Source organism: Drosophila albomicans, chromosome 2R, assembly GCF_009650485.2.
Source record: "Drosophila albomicans strain 15112-1751.03 chromosome 2R, ASM965048v2, whole genome shotgun sequence".
Classification (NCBI taxonomy): Eukaryota; Metazoa; Arthropoda; class Insecta; order Diptera; family Drosophilidae; genus Drosophila; species Drosophila albomicans.
Genome location: NC_047631.2, coordinates 32,292,880 through 32,316,291, shown reverse-complemented (window position 1 = coordinate 32,316,291; position 23,412 = coordinate 32,292,880). Strand labels below are relative to the sequence as shown.

The window sequence follows — 23,412 nt, the reverse complement described above, 5'->3', positions numbered from 1 at the left end:
TGTAAGCCAAAGTTTCGCCGCATCAACAGATTTTTAGGGCTTTGTAAATATTGGGAAATGCTTAAAGCGCAAAACTTTCATGCCAAAAAAATTCGGTTGAATTTTGAGATGCTTGTTGAGTGAACTTTTGGCTAACACGCGCAATGCGCCTAATTAAGTCGACAAATAATTTATGAAAAGTTACCTTGGGAGTACGAACTCGAAAGCGAACTCAAACGCGAACGCGAATTTGGACACGTATTTGGCTGGCAGCTGCCAAAATGCTTGCCACCATATTGATTAGGTGCGTAAATATGCACGCTCGGGGACATTTTGCGTCAATTATGGTATATGCCATTGAGTAGGGCTTGACTTGGTTGGACGCCGACGCTAATAGATTGTGATTATGGGTTGCCAGCTGGCAGCTATTTGCTGGCACTGGAAAATGTTGCCAAAAATTTGTTGTTTGCGACGACTCACGTCAAGTGCAGTTCAGTTTTCATTTGCCTCGGGTCTTGGGGGTAATAAAACGTTTAACGCTATTGAGTTGTGGAAAACTTTTGCTCACTGGCTGGCTGGCTGTCGATATTTGAAAAGTTGTTGCTAATTTTTGGGGGCTAAAGCACTTGAAGAACTCGAAAATTTAGGTAATTAACTGAAGCATTCGCTGACGGCGTAGTATTTTAATAAACCTTAAAATTTTGGGTTTGAATTATGCAGAAAGTTGATGCAAAAGTTTTGCAAAACTAATCGATAAGCGTTAAGAGAGAGAGAGTGAGTTAAGCATAGGCCAGAAGGCAAGGCAATTGCCATATCAAGCATACGCACCGTTGGCTTTGGTATGTAAGAAAGAGTGAGAGAGTGAAACAAAGCATGACTAATGATAACTGTGGGCAGCTGAGTACGTATACGTAATATACGTATATATCATTTCGGTTAGCAAATAACAAACATCAGTAGTATCAGTGAATGCAGAAAGGAGAGGAGGACAGAAAGAGAGAAATAAAGATAAATAGCGTTTGAAATGCTGCTGTTGCTTTTCAACTGAAACGAAATTTGTTACACACTCGAGCGAAGCGCAGCATGCAGACATGTTAGGACATGTATGCTCCGACTCTCCGTTCTCCGTTCCCAGTTCTCTGTTCTCTGTTTCTCCCCGTCGTATTTTAGATAGCACTCGCCCTGTCTCGCTATATAAATAAAATGGTAGAGCAGCAAGAGAAATAAGCAACCGCAGCGACAACGAGCACATTTGCAACATTTATTGAGTCGTTGAACGAGTTGAATGAGTTTGGATTTTATTTTTAAACGTTCACTCTGACTCAACTCGAACGCAGCAAGGACTAAACGAGCGAACACTGGTTAAATATTGATTTCCGAGCACACACGCATCTCCCTCACACACACACCGACAAATTGAGAACAGGCGAAAAAATATAGACAACTGAAATTTGTTTTTAAATATTCGAAAGGCGTGAAACGTTGACAGGCGAAAAAAAAATGAATTTTTTCTCGTTGTTGTTGTATTAATAAATACATGACATGCAATCAATAAAAAGTAATTGGTGAACTAAATGAATAGAAGCCCGTCAACAAATGAAATGAACTGCAAAGTTAATTCAATTTCTGCATCGAATCAAGCCACAAAATCCGTCACGAACTCAACTCCAGTTGCAGATGCTCGACTGTTTGTGCAACCATCTCAGCTTGAGGCTACTTGGGCAGCAAACCGAAGCTAAAGCCAAACCCAAAGCCAAAGCCAAATACAAACAGACGATAATGAGGCTCATTGAGCCAGCATGCCGATGGCATTAAGTTCAAATGCTCCCTTGGCAACTGCAGTTAACTTGAGTGCACGTCAAAAGCAATTGGAATGTTACTTTAAGACATCATCGAAGGGTTAACGTTACCCAGCGCGTAATTGATACTCAAGAGTTGCTGCGCTCGAAATCGATAAAACTAAAGCCGCCAAGTGCCTGAAAGTATGCAACAGAAGTTCTTCGCTGCGGTTGTTAGTTGAAATTAGTTTCACAAAGCCAAAGCATGCGTGAAAATTGTTGCACAAGTTACTTTGCGACATGTTGCACACACTTGGCAATTAAACGTCTAAATCCGCACATTCATTTGACTTAACTGCGCCAAATCTGTCTGCGTCAGGATATTAACCTTGAAGCACCTTTTGTTTGGCAAATTGGTTCGCTTTACCTTGAACTTGCAGCAGCAGCAAACTATTCCCAAAACCATCTCCACATCACATCTCAAGCTGCATTCACTTTGAGTAGATGCTTTTCACGTGTGGCTGCTTGAGTTGAATGCATTTCACATACTCGAGCTAAAGCCGAACTATTTTTATGCTCGGGCAAACAAACATCAAATATTTACCTTTGAATATTGCACAAATTTCGAGTGCCACAGTCGAGCCACAGTTGAAGAGTTTTCTCTTTTTCTGCTGCTGCTGCTCGATCAATACTCTGTGTAGCAGTTGCTGCCAACTATAAGTGAGCTTAAAAAAATACGACTTGAATACTCAAAGGGCATAAAAATGATTAGTTTATTAGGCATTTGCTCTGCTCTAATCCTCTTGAAACTGAAACTCTAATCTCTTTTAGTCGTCATCAATAAATACTGAATGCTCCTCCGAAGAACTTTGACACAAGTTGCCTTTCGACTAAGCTGCACAATCGAAGGCCAAATGTAAGCTCTGGATATGAGTAAAGCGTGGGAGAAGCTTAGAATGATTTTTAAATTATTGAAGCCTTCTAATATAATTGGAAAGTGGATAACTAAGTTAAACTTATTGAATACTTTTTAGGTGATTAGCAATTTTAAAGCAGTGGCTTTAACTTATTTGAAATTAATTTAATACAATTTGAGGTATCAAATTCATAGCAAATTTTTAATACAAAATGACCATAAACTGCAATTTTAATAATATTGTAATGTGAGAAGCGAAATGAATGGGATTTCAATTTAGGTGTTTGCTAAAACTATATCGAACTTATTAAATAATGTTTAGGCAATGAAGTCTATAGCAATTCTTGTCAATGGCTTCCAATAATCTGAAATTAATTGAATTTTAATTGAATTAATGAATTTTCAAATTCATGTCACATTTTTAATGCTGAAGTTGTACTTCTGATATTATTGCAAAGTATGAAGCTTAATGACTTTAAACTTAATAGAACTTATACAACAATTTGTTGGCTTTCAATGTGATTAATAATTTTTAAATTAAATGTAATTTCGAAAATCAAATTCAAAGCTTATTGCAATGCTAATAGACAATGATGTCCAGTTTTTAAAATGTACAACTTTCCAACTTGTTCCATACCTTTTAGGCAATGTCAGAAGTCATAAGCAATATTTAAGTGATGGCTTAAAATGATCTGAAATTAATTGATTCCAATTAAGGGTATTAAATTCATAGGAAATAATCAATGAACTGCACTTCAAATAATATCAGAACATGAGAGCATAAATGACTCTTTCAATGTAAGGGCTGTAAAATCTTTATCCAACTAATTAAATCCTTTTAAGGCTATCAAAGTCATAAGCAATTCAAAGATAAACGTGATGAATTTAGTCAAAATAATGTGCTATTAATTGAAGTTATTTTAAGTTATCAAAAATATGCAAAAATTCTTTTGATAATTGACCAAGAACTGCAGTTTTAATATGCATTAAAACAAGTTCTCTTATATTACACACATGTCCCGCACAATCTCATTCCTCAGGGCCAAGCAAGAACATTGCACTTGACTCCTTTTGATGATTGATGTACGCATCGAGCACATCAATCAAACGCCTTCCGCTTGAATGATAATCTGATTGATTTCCAAGAGTTTTCAGCGTTGAATCAGACTCTGACTCTGTGCAGCATTTGCTTCAGCATTGGAAAGTCGTTGCGACCGAAAATCGTCCTTTTGATAGCGTATGCAAAGGGGCAACGTGGCGGAAAATGGCGACCGGGCGAGGGATCAAAGTGCATAATATTGTGGCTGTGACTGCAACATAAATGCTGCCACGACTTCGTTTGCAGTGGTTACTTTATTTTTGCTTTTCTTTTTTATTTTTGGGATGTTCTCAATGGCATAACTGAATAAACTTTCTCGTTGACGTGCAAGGCCAACCAACCAACCAACCAAGCAGCTAGCCAGCCAGCCCTTGGGCTTCCCTGGGTTTTGCGTTGCGCGAGATGTTCTTAAATTTTGACAGAGTCTTTTCATATTTTTGCTTTTTTTCTTAGTTGTTTTTCTTCTTTTGATGTTTTTTGCTGCTCGCTGGTCGTCGCCTCAGCTTAAAGCTATTTTAAAATGATTGGCTTTTATGTCAATATGGATCTTACTTGTCTTTGCTTTTTGTTTGCTTGCTGCTGTGTTGTTTTGCCATCTGTTTTTATTTTCCCCCACATCTCTCTGCGCTAATACTTTGGATGCTTCTTGAGTGCCCCAATAAAGCGCAATAAATACAGAAATAAATTTTTATACATTCTTTTCGGGTCTGACATTTCACTGCCGGCGGGCGAATGTCGCGAAATTCTTGTCGCAATTTTAATAGCTCACAGAAATGTTGTTCCAAGCAATTTGACATTTTTTTACCTACAACTTTAAGTGTGGTCAGCACACAAGTTTATCTCTCGCTCTTTCGCAAAGTATTTCCAATGAAATTCATTTCGATTTTGGGTTGTTGCTAAACAGTCTGCCATAAATCTTGCATTGCACATGTCGAAACCAAAACCCAAAACAGAATTAAATTAAAACGCCAGCTTCTGCTTCTCCTGCTCCTGTTGCTGCATTTGCTTTTCCCTTTGCCTTGAGGCACAAATCAAATTTTCGCACCGTCGCGCCGCAAAAGGAGAAAAAGAGGAAAAGCTGTTGCCGCAGTCGAGTTGCGTGCGTACGAAAATCACATTTGCAATAAGTTGTTGAAAACTGAAGCGTAAAATAAGCATTCGTCACTAAATTTTATTCCGAACATTTCTGCTGCGGCGGCGAACTTGAAATAATTGTGCGCCCATAAATTTACCGAACCCTCAAAAAAACAAAAACGAACAAACAAGAAAAAAAACAAAGAAGAAAAATACATGGCAAAAAAAATGAAATGAAAGTAAGAGTTTTTTGGGTTTGATTTTGAATTCGATTTGTGGGCAGCAGGTGGGCGGGGCATATGGGCGTGTCAGTTAGTCAGTGAGGCGCGTTAAAAGTAGCACGCACAATTGATTTGGCCCAAAATTTATTGCACACACGCGGCGTATACGCAATGTCTGCCAGAGCGTACGCCCCGCGGCATGCAACACATGCGACACAATGCCAATGCCCTTTGTTGTGCTTTTGTAATAAATACATGTATTTATACATCCATCACGCCTTCCACGCAGCATAATTAAAGGCAACGATATCAAAAACGTTGTGATTTAAATTAAATTTAGCTGGAAATTCTCATGGAAATTCAGCTGAATAATTGGCACAAAAAACTGTGTGATATGAAGCATAAATTTGGTTGATATTTATAGCACAATTTACAATTATTTTTAAAATGGTTTCTTTTTGAGTCTCAACAACAGGTCTTCAAAAATGGAAGCAAGTAAGAAAGATTCATTAAAGTGTGCTCGACTGTGAGATACTCGCTACCCATAGCAAATAAAAGCAAAACAGTGCGGTATTAAAGCTTAAATATACCAAATTAATAAATCAAGAAATACTAAAAATATACCAAAGATTATATTTGGAATATTGATACAGATGCCAGCCAAAGTGACTAAAATATGCCAAATTTCTATACCAAAAAAAATGTTGAAAATATACCAAATGATATATTTGGTATATGTGTAGTATTAAATTCAAAGTATACCATATAGTGCTCAATATACCAGACTGACAGTTAAAGCAACTAAAATATACCTAATTAATATACCACTAAAATACTAAAAATATACCAAAGGTTTTATTTCGTATATTGATATAGTAATGCACTCGGAATATTCAATAAAAAACAAAATATACCAGATTCTCGATCAAGTCAGCTAAAATATACCAAATTAATATACCACAAAACTACTAAAAATATGCCAAAGGCTATATTTTGTATATTTATGTAGTACTGAATTAAAATATCTGATCGAAAGAAAAGTAATTCTTTTTTTTTTAAACCTTCATTTTCTAGGATATTACGTCTCGAAAAACTCTAAGTAAATTATTCATTATTTATAGCACAATTTTAAAGTATATTTTTATGGGTTTCTATTAAGTCTGTTCAGCATATTTATTGTAGCGTGTGCGCTCTTTAAATTATAATAACATTCTTTATTAACAATAAGTGACTTTAATTTAAAAGTGCCTCTTTTTAATAAACTTCCACTTCCTAGAGTATTTTGTCTTCCACCAACTGTAAGTAACTTATTCACTTTTGTTTGTCTTTATATTAAAGTAAATTGCATGTTACATATCCATCGGCCATCATGTCTGGAATGTCTCTCCCACGCTCTCTCTCTCTCTCTCTCTCTCTCTCTCTGCTGTGTTTAGGGCAATAAAATCAAAGTCATAAAAGCTAATGAGCCCAGGCCGAAAAAAAGCGAAATAAATACAAACAAAAGTCGCTATGCTATAGGTAAGGGAGAGGCGCGGCCACGCCCACTGCGTGCCGCATGCCATGCCACATAATGAAAATCGTGGACATATTGCAGTGCTAACATTGCTTCATAAAATCAAGCACAGCTCAGACGCAGAGCTCATAAAATGGCGGCGATCGGCGACTACCTACGACGGAAATGGCATAAAATTTACGCAAATTGCACTTGTTGTCGCTTACTGTTGTTGCTGTTGTTGCTGCTGCTGTGAGTGTGCATAAATTTGGTGAAAATATAAACAAATGTCCAGAGAGAGAGGAACGAGCAGAATGCGAGTCAGCAGCTGATTTATGCGCTGATAATAAAATGAAATTGTTGCGCATACGCCTCGTCATACGCCTCACAACTTGGGAATGAAATGCCTTTCATGTCAGTTAGAGACAATACGAGAAGCACTTGTTGTCATTCGTATTATAAAAAATTGAAAGTACACTCGACATGGATGCCGATGCTAATCCCGTGGATAGTGATTTCTTTGATACTCTGTGGCCACTGATACTTAACGAGAATAAGTGTGAGTTGGTTAGTGAATCGAAAGAGTATTTTGTACCTTGTAAGCCATTCGATCAGATACATTGGCATGGGATGTTGAGTAAGGTGGGTTACCCCGGCTATGCGACGCCGGATGATTTGCACTGTTGCGGCGCTGCCAAGCGAGAAGAAGAACAGAATTTGGAGGCTGTCAAGGAAGTTGATGCAGCTGCCGAACAACCAACTGCCGCTGCTCTTATGGATTACGAAAACTGCGGTTCACTGGGCATCAAGCCGGTGTACAAGCAGGTGAAGCAGCTGCGGAAGCAACGCGAACGTCGCCAGAAGTTGGCCTACAACTTTGCCAATCGCAAATATCCGTGGACCATGCAGACGCCTTCGCATGAGACTGGATTTATGCTCACAGCTGAGCTTAAACGCAATTTCCAATGCCAGCGGGAGATGCAAATGCTGGAGGCCATCTATCGTTATAACTGCAAGTTGATGCTGATTGATTGCAGCTCGGAGATCTGTGTGGAAGATGTGAAGCGTTGGATCAAATTTCGTCCCTATGTGCAAATGCTGGTGATGGTTCGCTGTCCACGTGTCGAGCGGCACATTCAGCTGCTGAATGTCTTTCACACACTGTTGGTGGAGGAGAGTGCTCTCAACACTTGGCACCAGGAGTTGCAGTGCTCATTGCGTGCTGGCCTCAAGGAGGCGCGACAGCGAGAGCTCTTCAAGAACTGTGCCGAGGCGTTTGTTTTTGTCTTTTCACGTTATCGCGGTATCTGCACTTGCGATACCTACAAAATTTTACGCAGCATGTAAAGTTCAAGTTCAATAAAGTCGACTCACTTGAGTTGTGCGATTGGCAGCCAATTGAGGTTTCCATTTGACTGCCTAATGGTGCCAATTAATGTCGGCTCTGCAGCTGTTGCTGCTGCCATTCAAATGCAATTTCATTGAACATGCACTTCCTGCCTGCAGGCAGGAAGCAATTGAACCTTGTGCTGCCGTCAAATTGGTCGGATGTGTATGTCTCAATGGACGTGTCGAGAAGTGTTTGAGGCCATTAAACTTGGCCAACAAAGGTTGCGTTCGATGTAAGAGAGAGAGAGAGGGGAGGCGAACGTATTTCATTCTCAGTTATTTGGCAAAACGAATGAAATTTACGCGAAATCCCCAACAAATTACCACAAAAGCTTAACAAACTTGCCAACTGATTATAAAAGTTGCTGTGCGAAAAAAGGAAACCCTCGAAAAGTCAGCACAACAATGGCAACAGCACAAGTCCTGTGCGTCCTCTGGCTGGCTGTGTTGCTCCTTCAGCTAAAAATCGAGTTTGTGTGCGTTTATTGTTGTTAAAAGTTTTTGCTACTTAAACAAGTACGCACACACATATATACACGAAGTTGTGTACCATAATTCACAATATATTTTTGCTTTAGCATATTAAAAGTTGCGTTGTTGGTGTCTCGTGTGATAGCATCTTTAAGTTTGCCTTCTAATAAGCGAATTGCAAAGTTCTCTCTCTGTCTCTCTTTTTAATCAATGGCAGCGGGAGATAAGAGCTGCGGCTGTGGCTGCTGTCGATGATGATGAGTAAGGTGAGAACTGTGGAAGACGAGGGGAATACCCCTGACGTACTTACTATAAATATGCGGCATAAACAATTCGCGGTTTTTTGCGCTCAACTCGTTGCGAGCGAATCGCAGCTAGTTCATAAACCAGTTTCATGAGTGAGAGAGCCAACAAATATCAAAACATAAACAAAAAGCGCCGTAAGCTGATTAGAGTGAAAGCACGTTTCATTCAAGTAGTTTTGTTGTTTTGCGTATACTATATAGAACAGATGTGATACATCCAACTATTTCTATAAATTCATGTGACCCATGAACCGGCAACATCGTCGCTCAATTTCTGGATGAGAGGGGAATCTTGACTTGGGCAAAGCCCGAGCAAAACCTGTCCGCAGCAAATAGAAGAGAACGCAGTAGAGATTAAAGCTGAGAGAGCGAGCGACTGACAGAGATCAATCGGTTATGATGCGATGCCAGCAATTGATTGGCAAGCTGCGTAGCTCAGTTCTCGACTGAACGTTACGCTATCAGCAACAGTTGTTCTCAGATGGCAAACGGAGCTGCGCTACAACAGCTGCTGACCCTCACCTTGTTTGGTCTTTGTCTACGCTTTGCAGAGCCCCAGGGTGCACCTCCGAATCCCTGCAACAGCATCTTTACCTACGCACGCAGGGATGGACGCCTGATTGGACATCTCAATCCCGGCTCAGATGGCGTCTACGATGTCAACATGCGAATGGTGTTTAGCTCGAGGGGTTCAGAGGTAAGTATTGCACATTCTCCACGTGCTTATCAGTTTTGTCTAACTCAAGCATTTTGCCTCTCTTTTGCAGTCGGGCAGTGTGAGTTCTATGGCCCCGTATCCGGATAAGGAGACAGCTTTTGATCGCATACGTGCTGGCTACAGTGCACAGGCTTTTGTGTACTTCGATGACTATCGGGAGGAGCTGCCGAAGCTAATACAGGTGCAGGTCAATGGACATATCATTTGCACAGCGAATAAATGTGAGTAATTGTTTGAATATTGACAAATGGTGCTTAGAAATCCCAAATGAGGCTTTGATTGATTGCAGCCACTTGCGAATATTAATGAAGAACATAAAAAAAACAGCGTTAGGGAGTCAGCTTCCAGTGAAAAAAGGCCCTAGGCCAAAGCAGTCACTGAGATCAACAGTTGTTGTCAATAATTGTTCAGTGCTGAACTTTGTTTTTGGTGACTTTTTATTCCACGTACTTTTCTTCTTTGAAAATTAAATTTGCTGGCAAAAAAAGTGCGTTAATTCTCAAAAATTTAGCAGCAGTAATTAGAAAATTCTTTAATCGACTAAATATTTACCAAGTAAATAAAGTAAAGTGTCTGATCAGCTTCTGTTCTTTTTGTGCAGTAGCAATATAAATCTTGTATTCATAATTCATTTGTTTGAATGTCTTGACTGAGCTTATGACTTGTGTAATTCAATTACTGGTTTCACATATCCGTTTCAATACCTATTAATTAATGATTTGCTTTGCAATTGCTGCGAGAGTCAATGACAAAGCTGTTGGGGTATTACGGACGCATCACATCACAACAGTTACAAAATTGTTTATGAACTGAGTATGTTAATTATTAATTGATTGTAAAGTGCGCAAGCCACACAAGAAGCTGAAATGAAATGAGATACTCTTGAAATGTAGGTGATAAAAGGGATTTACATTCTTAGAGTAATTCTGATTTGATTCATTGAAATTAGCAAGCAACATTTTGCAAATATCGTATGTTAGGTCAGAAGTAAAGAAGCTGAAATGAGATGAGCCAACTAAATTAGTTAGAGTATTTTTCTATGTACATATAGTGGTAAACTCTTGGAAATAATTATTATACTCGTTACTAGTAGAATCGCTGGTGAGATAAAAATTGTAGAATTCATTTAAAAAATAATAACAAAAAAGGATGCTGCAGTAGGGTGTTATTTATTTTGTTAGAATATTTTATATGAGATAGTATATTGGTATTTTTTTTAGTATTTTTACAGTATATTTGTTTGATATTTTATAAATGTAATAGTAAATCGATGTATTTAAATAATTACTCAGTATATTTTTTGGAGGTAAATATCATATAATAGCATATAAATATATTATAATTTTTTAGTGTATCTATTTGGTGTCTTTAAATTTTAACAGCATATCGACACATTTTAGTATTTTTTCAGTATATTTATTTGTCATATTACACCATTTCAGTATATTTACGTATATGTCATCCTTTAATGTAAATAGCATATCGACACATTTTAGTATTTTAAGTATATTTATTTGGTATATATTAATAGTAATAGTGTATCGCTATGTTGTAGTATTTTTTCAGTATATTTATTTAACATATTACACCTTTTCAGTATATTTATGTATAAGGCATCCTTTAATGTAAATAGCATATCGATACATTTTAGAATTTTAAGTATATTTAATTGGTATATATAATATTAATAGAAATAGTATATCGCTATGTTGTAGTATTTTTCAGTATATTTATTTGGTATATTGCCCTTTTTAGTATATTTCTGTATATGTCATCCTTTAATGTAAATAGCATATCGACACATTTAAGTACTTTAAGTATATTTATTTGGTATGTATTAATAGAAATAGTATAGCTCTATGTTGTAGTATTTTTTCGGTATATTTATTTTGCATATTTCAAGAATATAACCACACTGTTTTGTTTTGTAGCTTTCTCAATTGTTTTTAATTTTATTTAATATTTGTTTTAACTACTCTATTAAAACTACTCTTATAAATGTCTTATATTTTATTTCCTTCAGATGGCCCCCCATCGTCGACATCAACTCGTGATCTGCACATGGCTGTGTCTGGCAATTTGGCTGTGCGTCCCACAACAGCTACAGTGCAACGTCCCACAACCGAACTTCTACCTCCAATGCCCCAAAAACAACGTCCCAAACCTCCAGTACAAGTACAGCCTGCTCCCAGTCAATTTTCCACTGGCAATCCGTTCTTGTCCAAAATAACAACGAGGAAACCTGTGGTAATTGTCGAGACACGCAAAGACCCCACACCAACAGAAACAGAGTGCGGAGTGGAGGGATTCATTGGTCTGCAGATTGGCGGCGAGAATGTACCACGTGGACGGTTCCCGTGGCTGGCCGCACTCTATCATGACACCAACATGGATCCCACCAAGATTGAGCTGGTGTACAAGTGTGTGACGACATTGATATCGGGACGCACGGTAATTACGGCGGCACACTGCATTTACGGCATGACGCCGGCTCAGTTGCGCGTGTATGTGGGACGCCACGATGTCACTTTGCATCCGGAACGAGATGCCACACTGATGGCCGTGGAGAGTGTGCGTACACATCCGGATTTTGTGGGCAATCTGGTGCCCGATTCGGATGTGGGTCTCTTGGTGCTAACTGAACATGTGGTCTACAACTCGTATGTGCGTCCCATCTGCCTGTGGACGAGCAGCACCACGCTGGGCATCGATGAGAGCGAACAGACGGCCGTCGCCGGTTGGGGCATCGATAGCTCGCTGAAGCCAACACGTTTCCCCACCACAGTCAATGTGCGACCCGTCTCCCGGGAGGAATGTCTACGCGAAATGGTCACGGCCAAGGACTTCTTAACGCCACGCACGCTCTGCGCCGGCAACAGTCAGGGGCATGGACCGTGTCTTGGGGATTCGGGCGGTGGGTTGATGGTGCTGCGCAACAATCGGTGGATGGTGCGAGGCATCGTCTCGTTGGCTCAGCGTGCCGGCAATAGTTGCGATTTATCGCGCTACGTCATCTACTGCGATGTGGCGAGGCATCTCAGCTGGATTGAGCAGAATGTGGTCAGATAGAAAGACAGTTACAAATAAGTTATGACAATAAACAAAAGCGCTGCCTGTTTAACTAGTAATGTTTATCTAGCGGAACAATGAGCGGGAGAGCATGGGAGCATACACAGGGAGAAATTAGCAAGAAAATTGTGCTGAAATTCCCAGCAAAACATACAGATTTTATATGCTAGAGTTAAGATTGTAAATTCTTGCATTTAAAGTGAAGCAGTCTAGATTTAAATTTTAAATTATATTAAGAAAAAGTTGCAAAACAATCAAGAAATATTAGTTGAAGAGAACTGAGCAATAAACAATTCCAGAAATTTTGCAGATTAATCAAACTAACATTTACTAAAATATTCGTTTTTTTATAATACATCATTAAGCAATTTAAATTATATTTGCCTATTCAACATAATAGTTTTATTATTTAAATAATCTCAAGTAGTATTTTCTTGCTTGCATATTAGATGCATTTATTCGCTCTCTCATTTCACTTTAAAGTTGAAGCGGTATTTCCAGTTTGCATTTTACATACTGACTCAACTGAGCCGGAAAACTTATCGAGATACTCAGACCGTGTTTAGCAAGCGTCTAGTTAGTTGTATTCAGCGATTGGCGCTTGTCGCGTGTGCACTGATCAATTAGTGTTAAAAGTGCAAATTGGAGTACGTCATAATTTGTTTTTGGCTAAAAGCTCGCGATGAGCTCGTTGCTGCTCCTCTATCTTCATTTGCTGCAAGTGTCGCTGCTGTTGACACTTTCCGTTGGCCAACGATTACCGGACAACCCGTGTCCTTTCCTCTTCCAATATGTGCAATCCGGATTTAACAGTTTTCACGGTGAAGTGACGATTCAGTTGCAACAAGGCCTCAATCACGTCGAAGTGAGCTTTACACAACGCGACGATGATAGAGTAAGAATTAATATATTGATATATGTCGTTATCAGTGACATTGACATTCCATTTCCAGCCAAATGCTGTGGGTTCATTGCTGCCATATCCGGATAGTGACACCGTGCAGAGCAGCTCTCGGCCTGGAAAATTTCGTTTAAGTCTTTCGCCAAATGGCAGCGGCTTGTTGCCTAAACTGACGGGCGTCAAGCTGAACAATGCAACGTTCTGCAAAGCCGACGATTGTGAGTAATCTCCTAACAACTGAAATTGTTAGAGTCGCTACCCAAAGTGTAATACGGTATTATAATTTTGGGCATACAGTTAATGTACTTATGGACATATGTAAGAAGCAAATGAAAGCATCTGCGACCACATTAAGTATATACATAGATTGTAAATCAGCGTCAAGAGTCAAGACAATATAGTCATCTTGATATCCATATGAGCACACAGACTTCACAGACTACAACAGTTAGAGCTATAATAGTTGTCTGTCTGGTATATTTTGCATTCTTCGATAAATTTTAGTATTTCAATATTCCAAGTAGCTTTGGTATATTTCAGTATTTAAATATACCGAATATTATCTTCGGTATATTTTGTATATTTCGTTTTTTCCACTATATTGATTCGGTAGAGTAATTTGGTATATTTTATCAAGAATGCCGCACTGTTTTGATTTAATCAATATTATTCTTTATTATTATAATAATATACCTAATATAGACAGTATATTTTAGTATTTCAATATACCAAATATTGCCCTTGAATTATTTTAGTATTCTAATTTACGAAGTCTTCGTTATATTTTAGTATTTTTTAAGTATATTAATTTTGTATATTTTAAGAATAATACCACATAGTTGCTTTAATTATTTTGATTATTTTATGTAGCTTTTAGTATAATTTAGTATATCAGTATACAAAATATAGACTTTGGTTTTTTTAGTGTTCAGTATTTTTAGTATTTAGTATTAGCTTTTATTTAAAAGACTAGACTTTCCTACTTGTTATAATTATATAGTTATTCTCGTGCTTTAGATCCGTCACCCTCCTCTTTTGCCAATCGCTTTTTTGTGATTTTTTACGACGTTGGAGGAGCTCAAACGAAGTCGCCTCCCTGGTTTAATAGCGTGAGAGGAGACACATCCTTTGTGGAGAATAAGAATACGGGAGAGCATCTATCTGGAGAGAGAGTTCCTCAATACCAGAGCGCCTGGCTCGAACCGGCACCCCCTTTTGTCTCTTCTTCCTCGACCGGAGTACAAGTAATTACACCGCTGCCACCTCGAGATTCATCAGATGTAATGCATAAAGCTTTAGATAAGCCATTCGTCAGCTGGGTAGATGGGCCCGTAGTCTCCCGAGAAATTTCCTGGCCAGCTTCGACTTCCACACAAACAACAACCACAGTGGCAGCCATTACACCTGCTCCTCCAGTGATATCGACAGCGTCGCGTTTTAATCAGCGAACGTCATTCTTTTCTTGCGGCGAGGAAGGCTCAACCACACCTTTTATACAGCGCGGCAGAGCATTTCCCAGGGGTCAGTATCCCTGGCTTGCGGCTATTTTCCACAAGGAACACTTTGCCTTGGCCTTCAAGTGTGGAGGATCCCTTATCTCGGCCACAATGGTCATCACAGCAGGGCATTGCGTCTACAAGATGAAGGAGGATCGCGTCGTGGTTTCCATAGGTCGATATGATCTTGATAATTACCACGAGGATGGCGAACAGGGACGTGATGTTGTGCGCATTCTAACGCATCCGGATTATTCATCTCTACCGCAAACGCAGCCCGATGCAGACTTGGCGTTGGTCACTCTAGATCGCCCTATCATGTAAGCTGATTAATTATACCCGCGACCCATAGGGTAGAAGGGTATTATAACTTTGTGCCGACAGGAAATGTATGGAACAGGTAGATGGAGGCATCTGCGACCTTATAAAGTATATATACTTGATCAGCATCAATAGCCGAGACGATCTAGCCATGTCCGTCTGTCCGTGTGAAACACTGGATCTCAGAGACTATAAGAGATGGAGCTATAATTTTTTTTCGACAGCATTTGTTATGTTTGCACGCAGATCAAGATTGTTTCAAATTTTTGCCACGCCCACTTCCGCCTCCTTAAATCAAAAAAATCGAATAACAAGCGTAACTTTAGAGCTAGAGCTGCGAATTTTGGTATGTACAATAATATTTATAGTAGTTGTGATTCCTTAATTGGTTGCGATCAGACAAAAATTATGGAAGTTATTAAAAAAATACTTTTGCATGGTATATTTTGAATGTGGTACTATATCGGTATGACAAAAATACTATTCGGTATATTTTTTTTTAGTATTTTTGTACTTTTGGTATATTTAAAAAAGTACCACAATATTTTGCTTTTATTCAAAATGGGTAGCGGGTATCTTACAGTCGAGCACACTCGACTGTAACTTTCTTACTTGTTTTTACATTAAATGAACTATTCGTAGTTTCAACGACATCATACGTCCGATTTGCCTCTGGGAAAAAGCAACGGAGAGCGAAGTTACCACTGAAATTGGAACTGTTGCCGGCTGGGGAAGAGATGAGATGGGCAACTCGCTGACCCGCTTTCCACGTGTCGTCGAGGCCAATATTGCCAACGAGACGGAATGTGCTCGCAAGTGGAAAGTGCCGCGGGTCATGGAGCGCATCATGTGTGCTGGCAACTTGGATGGCTCTGGTCCTTGTCTTGGCGATTCTGGCGGAGGTTTGATGATGAAGCGCAACAATCGTTGGCTACTTCGGGGTATTGTGTCTCAGGGGGAGCGGAGCTCGATTGGTCATTGCAATCTCAATCAATATGTGCTATATTGCGACTTATCTAAGCATGATGCTTGGATACGCGAGAACTTGAATTAATGTAAATAAATAATAAAAGTGACATATTAATTAATGTAAATAAATAATAAATTAAATAAATCATCTATTAAATACTTACGATTGATGTAACTCAATTTGAGGGCGTTGATAAGACAACACGTGCTGAGGCAGATGCATTTGTTGGGGAAATCAATAATAACATTATAACGTCGTCATACAGACAAATTATAATGTTAACTACGTATTATGACAGCATTTAAATACAAACACTAAACGCAGGGAATTTAATATTTATATGATCAATAACAAGCAAATTCCCAGCGAATTCTAACGACTAGCAAATGCGCTTCTTCAAGTAATTAAATTTTTGATACGAATAAAATAAAACAAATAAAATATTCCATACTCAATTTGAGGGAATTCCTTACTTCAAAAAAAACAAAACATTCTATTCTATCATTTTTAGGAAATTCCTTACTTAAGAAGATTCAATTTTTATTATATTTTTCAACAGCTACTTTAAAAGCTAACCAATTGCGAATTTTGTATTCGATCTTTTAGTTTTATTATTTATATTCTAAAATTAGCTTGCCACTTAATGAAGTGATAAATGCCCATAAAATTGTTGATAGTTACAAGTGGCACAGCTCACAAATTGAATTGATTGAATGAGATGCGAATGCGAATGCGAATGCTTGGGAACTATCCGGTTTCACATGGGAAGAGCTCAGCTCTCTGATCGATCGCTGAGATTGTCTTTAAATGGCCAGAAGTAAACGCAATTCATTCGCAGCTCGATTCTCAGAGCGTGAGGTTCGTCAACAAGTTGTGCTCTACTTAGACGCTCGTTTGAGATTAGCTTGTTGTGATTATCAGTGCAATTATACGTACTTTTTTTCAATGGAGACGCAACTATTATTGCTGTTATTGTTTTGCACGTTATCGCTAAATGCAGCTCAACAATTGCCGTCTATACCGTGTCCGCAATATTTTAACTATCTCTCATTCAATGGACAGTTTATTGGACGCCTTAAGCTATATCACGATCCACTGTACGAAGTTAATAATGTAGTTGTTGACTTCTCACAGCGCGGAGCTTACCAATTTGTAAGTAAATAGAATATTTTCTAGTTGCAATTAACAGCATAGTTGAGAATCGGCTTATCAATGACCCCGCACTTTGAAAATTTACTTAGTCAACATATTAAATGTTTTATTTACTATATCAATGCGAGAGAATTCGGCTCAGTTATTGTGTTAAGAGTGTGTCTCCCTTTTTATGTAGGTATTTCTCTTTGTGCCCAGCAACCAGTTTGAGGTAACGCTTTCATTTGGTTTTACCAAGCGTATTGTAAATCCCCTGAAGTTGTGCTCAAACTGCAGCGACGCATAAATACACTTTAAAAGAAATCAATAACTATGCTCTACTTTATCTAATTTCTATATTTCTTCACTCTTTTCAGAGTTATGTGGGCAGCTTATCACTTTGGGATGATCAGGAAACCACGAAGGCAAACATACGCAGAGGTGAACCCATCAACTATCGTGTCGACTTTCCCATACCCGACGATCCACCCAAACTGACACAGATTAAGCTCAACAATCTGGTGCTCTGCAGTGGTTCCCAGTGTGAGTAATCGCGCTTATTTTCAGTCTTAACCAATTATCACAATTCGAAATTTACAGATGGACGTCCCCGCACTGCGATCTCTTTGACCCACTCGCTGCGTTCTTCACTGACTCCACTTTCATTTAGGCCACAAACAAGACCGCAGTGGCAATTGCAGCCTGCTCAGCAGGACTTCTTCAACAGCACAGATTTCTTTTTAGGCACAGAGCCACAAACAACAACTCAACGTAGTTTTCTACAATTCGCAACACAACCAACGATACAAGTGCAACCTCAACCTCAATTTCAACCTCAACCTTTGCCCGAGATTAGCAATAGTGTGGAGCCGAAGATCTCATTGCCTGTGAGTGAAATTTGTGGCAAGGAAAGAGCTGTCTTAACGCCGCTCATTTTTCGTGGCCAAACGCTGGAACGTGGTCAACTACCTTGGCTGGTGGGTCTCTTCGAACGCAATGAGGAACATGCTCTGCAGTTCTTCTGCGGCGGCACTTTGCTCTCCTCCTCAACTGTGATCTCGGCGGCACATTGCTTCCGCAGTCCTGGACGCGATTTGCAGGCCAGAAACACTGTCGTCTCACTGGGACGGAATACCATCGATGTGATCTCCGACGGTGAACTCAAAGATGTGTCGCAATTGCTCATTCACGATCAGTATCAAATTGCGGACTTTACTAAAGCCGATCTCGTGCTCATACGCATGTCAACGGCTGTGACGTAAGTTGGCCATAATGTCATCTTTAGAACTCTATTTCAAATTTCTTTTCTCTGCTTAGTTTCAGTGATTACATTGTGCCCATTTGCTTGTGGAGCGAGAGCTTTCCGCTGCAGCTGGCGTCAGGCTACAAAGCCTATGTTGCCGGCTGGGGAGCGGATGAGAATGGGAATGTAAACACTCAGTTGTCCAAGCTAACCGATGTGGACATTGTCACTGAACCGAACTGTCTGCGTGAGCTGCCAGGTCGCCTAGTGCAATCGAATACGTTGTGTGCCAAGAAATCAGGTACAGGACCTTGTGCCAGCGATGGAGGCGGCGGTTTAATGCTGCGTGAGAACGACGTCTGGCTGTTGAGAGCTGTCATTTCTTCAGGAGTGCGTAAGGAGAACACTTGCGATTTGAGCAGACCGACTGTCTACACCGATGTGGCCAAGCACATTGCCTGGGTGCGTCAGAATATGTGGCAATAATCCAGCCCAGTTCCCCCTCACACAGCAATGCCAAAAGAGAATGAAATTCTTTCTGTAGTTTGTAGTTAAATCAAATAAGCAACTGTTTAATAGAGTGACGCTAGATCCACGCGGCGTATACGTCATTAGCGTATACTTAATATGCAAATAGTCAAGTCTGAAAACAAGCTCATTGACAATAATAAAAAACATATGCAATAATATAGTATACGATTAATCTCGCTAACAAAAAAGAAATGAAGCCTTTTCATTGTGTATAAATGTGAGCAACAATAACAAAGGGAGAGCGAGAGCTCTAACTAAGAGAGAGAGAGAGAGAGAGACTTGGAAGTCTGATCGCTGATCAATTCACATCGATTGCCAAGCTGCTGGCGAACAGTCATCGCTTTGTGCTCTTTGAATGTGGTCGGCATTGTGTTCGCGTCGGAAATTGAGTGTTATTTTTATAGACTAATAAATATGAAACAGCTACTAAGACTGCCCGCCATTCTGGGGACTTTTTTGCTGTTAACAGTATCTGAAACAAACACACAACAGGTGCCGCCTATCGCTTGTCCACAGTACTTTGAGTATTTGTCCTACAATCGGGAGTTCGTGGGTCGTATTACAATGCAACACGATCCACGCTATCAGGATAATGTGCTGCAAGTGGAGTTCTCCCAACGCGGTCACCTGGGATCGGTGAGTAATTCGATTGGGAAAAACTGCATTCTAGGGATTTAGTTGAATTACATCAGCAATGCATTTCAGCTCTTATCACTCATTGACCTCAAACGTAGATTGCATTGCTGATTTGTTGAATTTCCCCAGAAGAGCAAAACAATAGTTGCTCTTGACTTAATTAATCAAACACTCCATTAAATATAGATGAATGCTAAACAAAATAAAAAGTGCCCATAAATTAGCATAACTTTTGGTATTATCAACATGATTATTTTCCTTTCTTTGTTAAAAATATTCCTCAAACATTTCTCAGAGTATTCAAGCTTCGTCTCTGCTTGATTTGAGTTCAGTTATTTATTTTCCTATGCTAATGTCAGTGTTGTAGCTGTGAATTTAGTCAAGTCCACGCGTTGTTTGCATTTGTTTAGATTGAATAATATGAATTCTAATAGATGATATTACGCAGATTTCTTCCTCTCTCTGCCTCTATCTTTCCCTTTCCCACTCTCTCTCTCTCTTTCTCTCTCTCTCTCTTTCTCGCGCTGTCTAGCTTTAGTTCTCAAAGTTGTGCGACCGGTTTGTTGTCATTTGTTTGGGTTATTAAGTTTACACTGCTGCTATAAATCTGGCTTGTGTGTTGTTGTTGTGCTAATAATAAAACCGCAGAGGTGTTTGGTTTTACCAGTTTGATTTATAGATGGATATCGTCGTCGCTGACCATATAAATTCTTTTCATTTAATGTCACTCGTTGAATAATTTCTAAAGTGACAAATCGGGAATTACAAACATACATAAGTCGGGGAATCGAATTAATCCCTGTCAGTAATTGAATTCCTCTCAATTTTGCAGAACTACGTTGGCAGCCTGTCACTTTGGGATGACGAGGAGACAGTCAAGTTTAATCTGCGGAATGGACGTCCTATACTTTATCGCGTGGACTTTCCCACACCCGGAGTGTTGCCCAAGCTGACGCAACTGACGATCAACGACGTCGTCGTCTGCAGAGCCACGCCTTGTGAGTGAATTGGGAATTAATAGTCTCTTAAACATTCTTAACTCCTTCTTTGTTGCAGATCCTCCAAGCAGTGTAACTTTGTCGCTTTCGCATTCGCTGCGCTCGAACACAGTTCCTTTGTTCAGCGTGCAACCGCAGTTGCCGCCACAATTTTCAAGACCTCAACCTCAACCTCGACCCGTTTGGCAGCAAGAACAAATACCGGAAATTCGTCAGCCAGTGCCACAACCTGCCCCGCCTCTATCACCGCCTGCTCCGCCAAGACCTGCCCCAACTGTTGCTCCCAGACCTGCTCCAACTCTTCCACCTGCTTCTCGTCCTCGACCCTCGACTGGTGGCCAAAGTCTCTCGCAACTGAATGATATTTGTGGTCGGGAGAAGGCGATCACCTCGCCACTGATCTTCCATGGCGCTCAAGTGGCACGTGGTCAGTTGCCTTGGATGGTGGCACTCTTCGAGCGTGTGGAGAACGGCATCTCTTTCTTCTGCGGTGGCACTCTCATCTCTGCCTCGACCGTGCTCACAGCAGCGCATTGCTTCCGCTTTGGCAGCCGCGATCTGCCAGCGAGTCGAGCTGCTGTTTCGCTGGGTCGCAACACACTTGATCTGGTGTCGGAAGGGGAACTGCGACAGGTCTCTACTCTGATTATCCACCAGGAGTACACGCCGGACAACTTCACGGATGCGGATATAGCGCTGTTGCGCATGTCATCGCCAGTGAGGTGAGTTTGCAACATATTCAATTTATATGCAGTTCAAAATAGTTGAAATACGAGAGAAGAAGAGAATAATTAACTTAATGCTAATCGTAAATTAGTTATCAAATGTGTAAGAAGGTATTGTGAACGCAGGTCCACTTTATTTAATTCGAGAACATAAACTACCCGATACTACTTTTAGAATCGTATTACATATGTCATATCCTAACAGTACTTAAATCTACTTTTGTTTTAGCTATGCTAATGTTAGAATATCGCTAGCCTTGTCATACTATTATGTATCTAGTACTGCTAGCCTATTATATGTTCAGCACTAACATCTATACTTATCCTATTGGTCTTTTGTCCATCTGCTTCTCTGTCTACCATTTAGACTCCTATTGAATACTTAATACTTATTAGCCAAGGTCAATAAATTATAACTCAACATAGATATTGTGTGAAGGCAGTTAAAATCTATGCTACAATTGAGCTTATGAATACATAGATTCACAAGATTTGTTTTAAGTTTATAGACTAGATATAGTGCTGAAATATTTATTACGATAACAAGACTTGTTAATTTTTAATTTTTAATTAATTTAAGAATTAAATTTAGAGATTCATTAAACAATGGACAGACAAAAGAGAACTGAGTAATAATTGGTAATTTTTGAAAGGTTTTGAAAGTTTTTTAACGAACAGACAATTAAATTGATATACTTTAGTATATATATTTTTACTTGACAAATGAAACGGTTTTTGATTGGTTTTATTAATTCATTAAACGTGTTTTACCAATTCAATTTGCCAATTCACAAATTGCAAATCATGTACATGATTCACATAAAAACAATTTGTAGAATTACGTTCAAAATAAGTAATGATATTTATTAAGCAGGGATAGAAATTGATTATCCAAAAGTGTAAACAATATCTAACCAATTTTTTTATACATTTAAATTAACACAATGATTTGTCATTTACCTTTTGCAGCTTTGGCGACTTCATCAAACCGATTTGCCTGTGGAACGAGAATTATCGGTTGCAGCTGGAATCGGGACACGTCTCCTACGTAGCTGGCTGGGGTGCTGATGAGTTGGGCAACGCGAACACACGCATTGCCAAGATGACGGACACGGATATTGTCACCGAATCGGAATGCATACGAGGTCTCAAATCACCTGAGAGCACGAGTCGGGTGACAGACCGAACTATTTGTGCCAGCAACAAGCAGGGAGCGGGTCCCTGTTCAGGGGACTCAGGAGGCGGACTCATGTTGCAGGAACATGATGTGTGGCTGCTGCGTGGCGTCATCTCCGCTGGACAGAGGCTGGCGAATCGTTGTGATCTGACGCAGCCTGTGATCTACACTGATCTGGCCAGGCACATCACTTGGCTGCGCCAGAATATCTGGTTCTAGGTAGTAGAAGATTATGTGCTTAAGTTGTGATAGAGAAGAGAATGAGAGTCAAAGTGCTTTCGTATTGTGTGCCAAAATAAATGCTAGCCTTAGCCTTAGACGAAAAATTGGAAATTGAAAAATTGCTGTGCAAGTGCAATTTGTCAGCGTCTGGCAATTTACTTTCATTACATGCACTTCTGTCTGTCACACTTGGGCGCGGTACGAGGCGGTAATGAGGCTAAATTGCGAGCGACTCACTCAACAAAAACGCGCGCAAAACGCGCACGAAACGCGTCAATGGAACAACAGGTGCTTGAAGCGTTCTCTCAACTCAACTCTCCCTCTCTCTCGGTGTGTGGTAAAGCTCTCTCTCTCTCTTAGACATGCGCTGCGCAGTTTGTACGCTTGGAGTACGAACTAAATCGCACATCCTGTTGAATCGCGTCGTTGGACTTCGAAATTAGTCGCGTATGAAATCGCTACAAAATTTGTTGCATACCGTACGGCGCTGGCAAATGAACGCACGGCATTCCTTGGCTACCCGCTCGGTACGCTCGAGAGAGTTCGCTTC

The 23,412-nt window shown here is 39.8% G+C and overlaps 5 protein-coding genes across 5 annotated transcripts; all 5 read left to right on the top strand.

Moving 5' to 3' along the window:
* The first annotated feature begins 6,973 nt into the window (after positions 1-6,973).
* LOC117575072 (uncharacterized) lies at positions 6,974-7,952 on the top strand. Its single transcript, XM_034259163.2, has one exon. The coding sequence runs from the start codon at positions 7,043-7,045 to the stop codon at positions 7,904-7,906; it is 864 nt and encodes a 287-aa protein (XP_034115054.1). The 5' UTR covers positions 6,974-7,042; the 3' UTR covers positions 7,907-7,952.
* Positions 7,953-9,157: 1,205 nt separating this feature from the next.
* Positions 9,158-12,908, top strand: LOC117575071 (serine protease gd). The gene is made up of 3 exons (XM_034259162.2): positions 9,158-9,421; positions 9,492-9,663; positions 11,466-12,908. Exons 1-3 carry the CDS (start codon positions 9,206-9,208, stop codon positions 12,509-12,511), a joined length of 1,434 nt encoding a protein of 477 aa, XP_034115053.1. The 5' UTR covers positions 9,158-9,205; the 3' UTR covers positions 12,512-12,908.
* Positions 12,909-13,105: 197 nt separating this feature from the next.
* On the top strand, positions 13,106-16,337 carry LOC117575070 (proclotting enzyme). The gene is made up of 4 exons (XM_034259161.2): positions 13,106-13,406; positions 13,465-13,630; positions 14,430-15,228; positions 15,872-16,337. The coding sequence occupies exons 1-4, from the start codon at positions 13,194-13,196 to the stop codon at positions 16,281-16,283; spliced, it is 1,590 nt and encodes a 529-aa protein (XP_034115052.1). The 5' UTR covers positions 13,106-13,193; the 3' UTR covers positions 16,284-16,337.
* Positions 16,338-17,027: 690 nt separating this feature from the next.
* Positions 17,028-19,262, top strand: LOC117574203 (serine protease gd). Its single transcript, XM_034257908.2, has 4 exons — positions 17,028-17,351; positions 17,708-17,873; positions 17,931-18,588; positions 18,648-19,262. The coding sequence occupies exons 1-4, from the start codon at positions 17,145-17,147 to the stop codon at positions 19,057-19,059; spliced, it is 1,443 nt and encodes a 480-aa protein (XP_034113799.1). The 5' UTR covers positions 17,028-17,144; the 3' UTR covers positions 19,060-19,262.
* A 173-nt stretch (positions 19,263-19,435) lies between these two features.
* LOC117574202 (putative serine protease 42) lies at positions 19,436-22,966 on the top strand. Its single transcript, XM_034257907.2, has 4 exons — positions 19,436-19,740; positions 20,573-20,738; positions 20,797-21,460; positions 22,433-22,966. The coding sequence occupies exons 1-4, from the start codon at positions 19,519-19,521 to the stop codon at positions 22,857-22,859; spliced, it is 1,479 nt and encodes a 492-aa protein (XP_034113798.1). The 5' UTR covers positions 19,436-19,518; the 3' UTR covers positions 22,860-22,966.
* The last annotated feature ends 446 nt before the right edge of the window (positions 22,967-23,412 follow it).

What these genes read in the sequence shown, in the direction of transcription:
- LOC117575072 (XM_034259163.2), top strand. Translation starts at nt 7,043, where the DNA reads ATGGATGCCGATGCTAATCCCGTGGATAGTGATTTCTTTGATACTCTG.
- LOC117575071 (XM_034259162.2), top strand. Translation starts at nt 9,206, where the DNA reads ATGGCAAACGGAGCTGCGCTACAACAGCTGCTGACCCTCACCTTGTTT. An exon ending in TTAGCTCGAGGGGTTCAGAG is followed by an intron (nt 9,422 to 9,491) that starts GTAAGTATTGCA and finishes TCTCTTTTGCAG; the next exon opens with TCGGGCAGTGTGAGTTCTAT. An exon ending in CATTTGCACAGCGAATAAAT is followed by an intron (nt 9,664 to 11,465) that starts GTGAGTAATTGT and finishes TATTTCCTTCAG; the next exon opens with ATGGCCCCCCATCGTCGACA.
- LOC117575070 (XM_034259161.2), top strand. Translation starts at nt 13,194, where the DNA reads ATGAGCTCGTTGCTGCTCCTCTATCTTCATTTGCTGCAAGTGTCGCTG. An exon ending in CACAACGCGACGATGATAGA is followed by an intron (nt 13,407 to 13,464) that starts GTAAGAATTAAT and finishes TTCCATTTCCAG; the next exon opens with CCAAATGCTGTGGGTTCATT. An exon ending in ACTCTAGATCGCCCTATCAT is followed by an intron (nt 15,229 to 15,871) that starts GTAAGCTGATTA and finishes AACTATTCGTAG; the next exon opens with TTTCAACGACATCATACGTC.
- LOC117574203 (XM_034257908.2), top strand. Translation starts at nt 17,145, where the DNA reads ATGGAGACGCAACTATTATTGCTGTTATTGTTTTGCACGTTATCGCTA. An exon ending in AGCGCGGAGCTTACCAATTT is followed by an intron (nt 17,352 to 17,707) that starts GTAAGTAAATAG and finishes CACTCTTTTCAG; the next exon opens with AGTTATGTGGGCAGCTTATC. An exon ending in CGCATGTCAACGGCTGTGAC is followed by an intron (nt 18,589 to 18,647) that starts GTAAGTTGGCCA and finishes TTCTCTGCTTAG; the next exon opens with TTTCAGTGATTACATTGTGC.
- LOC117574202 (XM_034257907.2), top strand. Translation starts at nt 19,519, where the DNA reads ATGAAACAGCTACTAAGACTGCCCGCCATTCTGGGGACTTTTTTGCTG. An exon ending in CGTCTGCAGAGCCACGCCTT is followed by an intron (nt 20,739 to 20,796) that starts GTGAGTGAATTG and finishes TCTTTGTTGCAG; the next exon opens with ATCCTCCAAGCAGTGTAACT. An exon ending in CGCATGTCATCGCCAGTGAG is followed by an intron (nt 21,461 to 22,432) that starts GTGAGTTTGCAA and finishes TACCTTTTGCAG; the next exon opens with CTTTGGCGACTTCATCAAAC.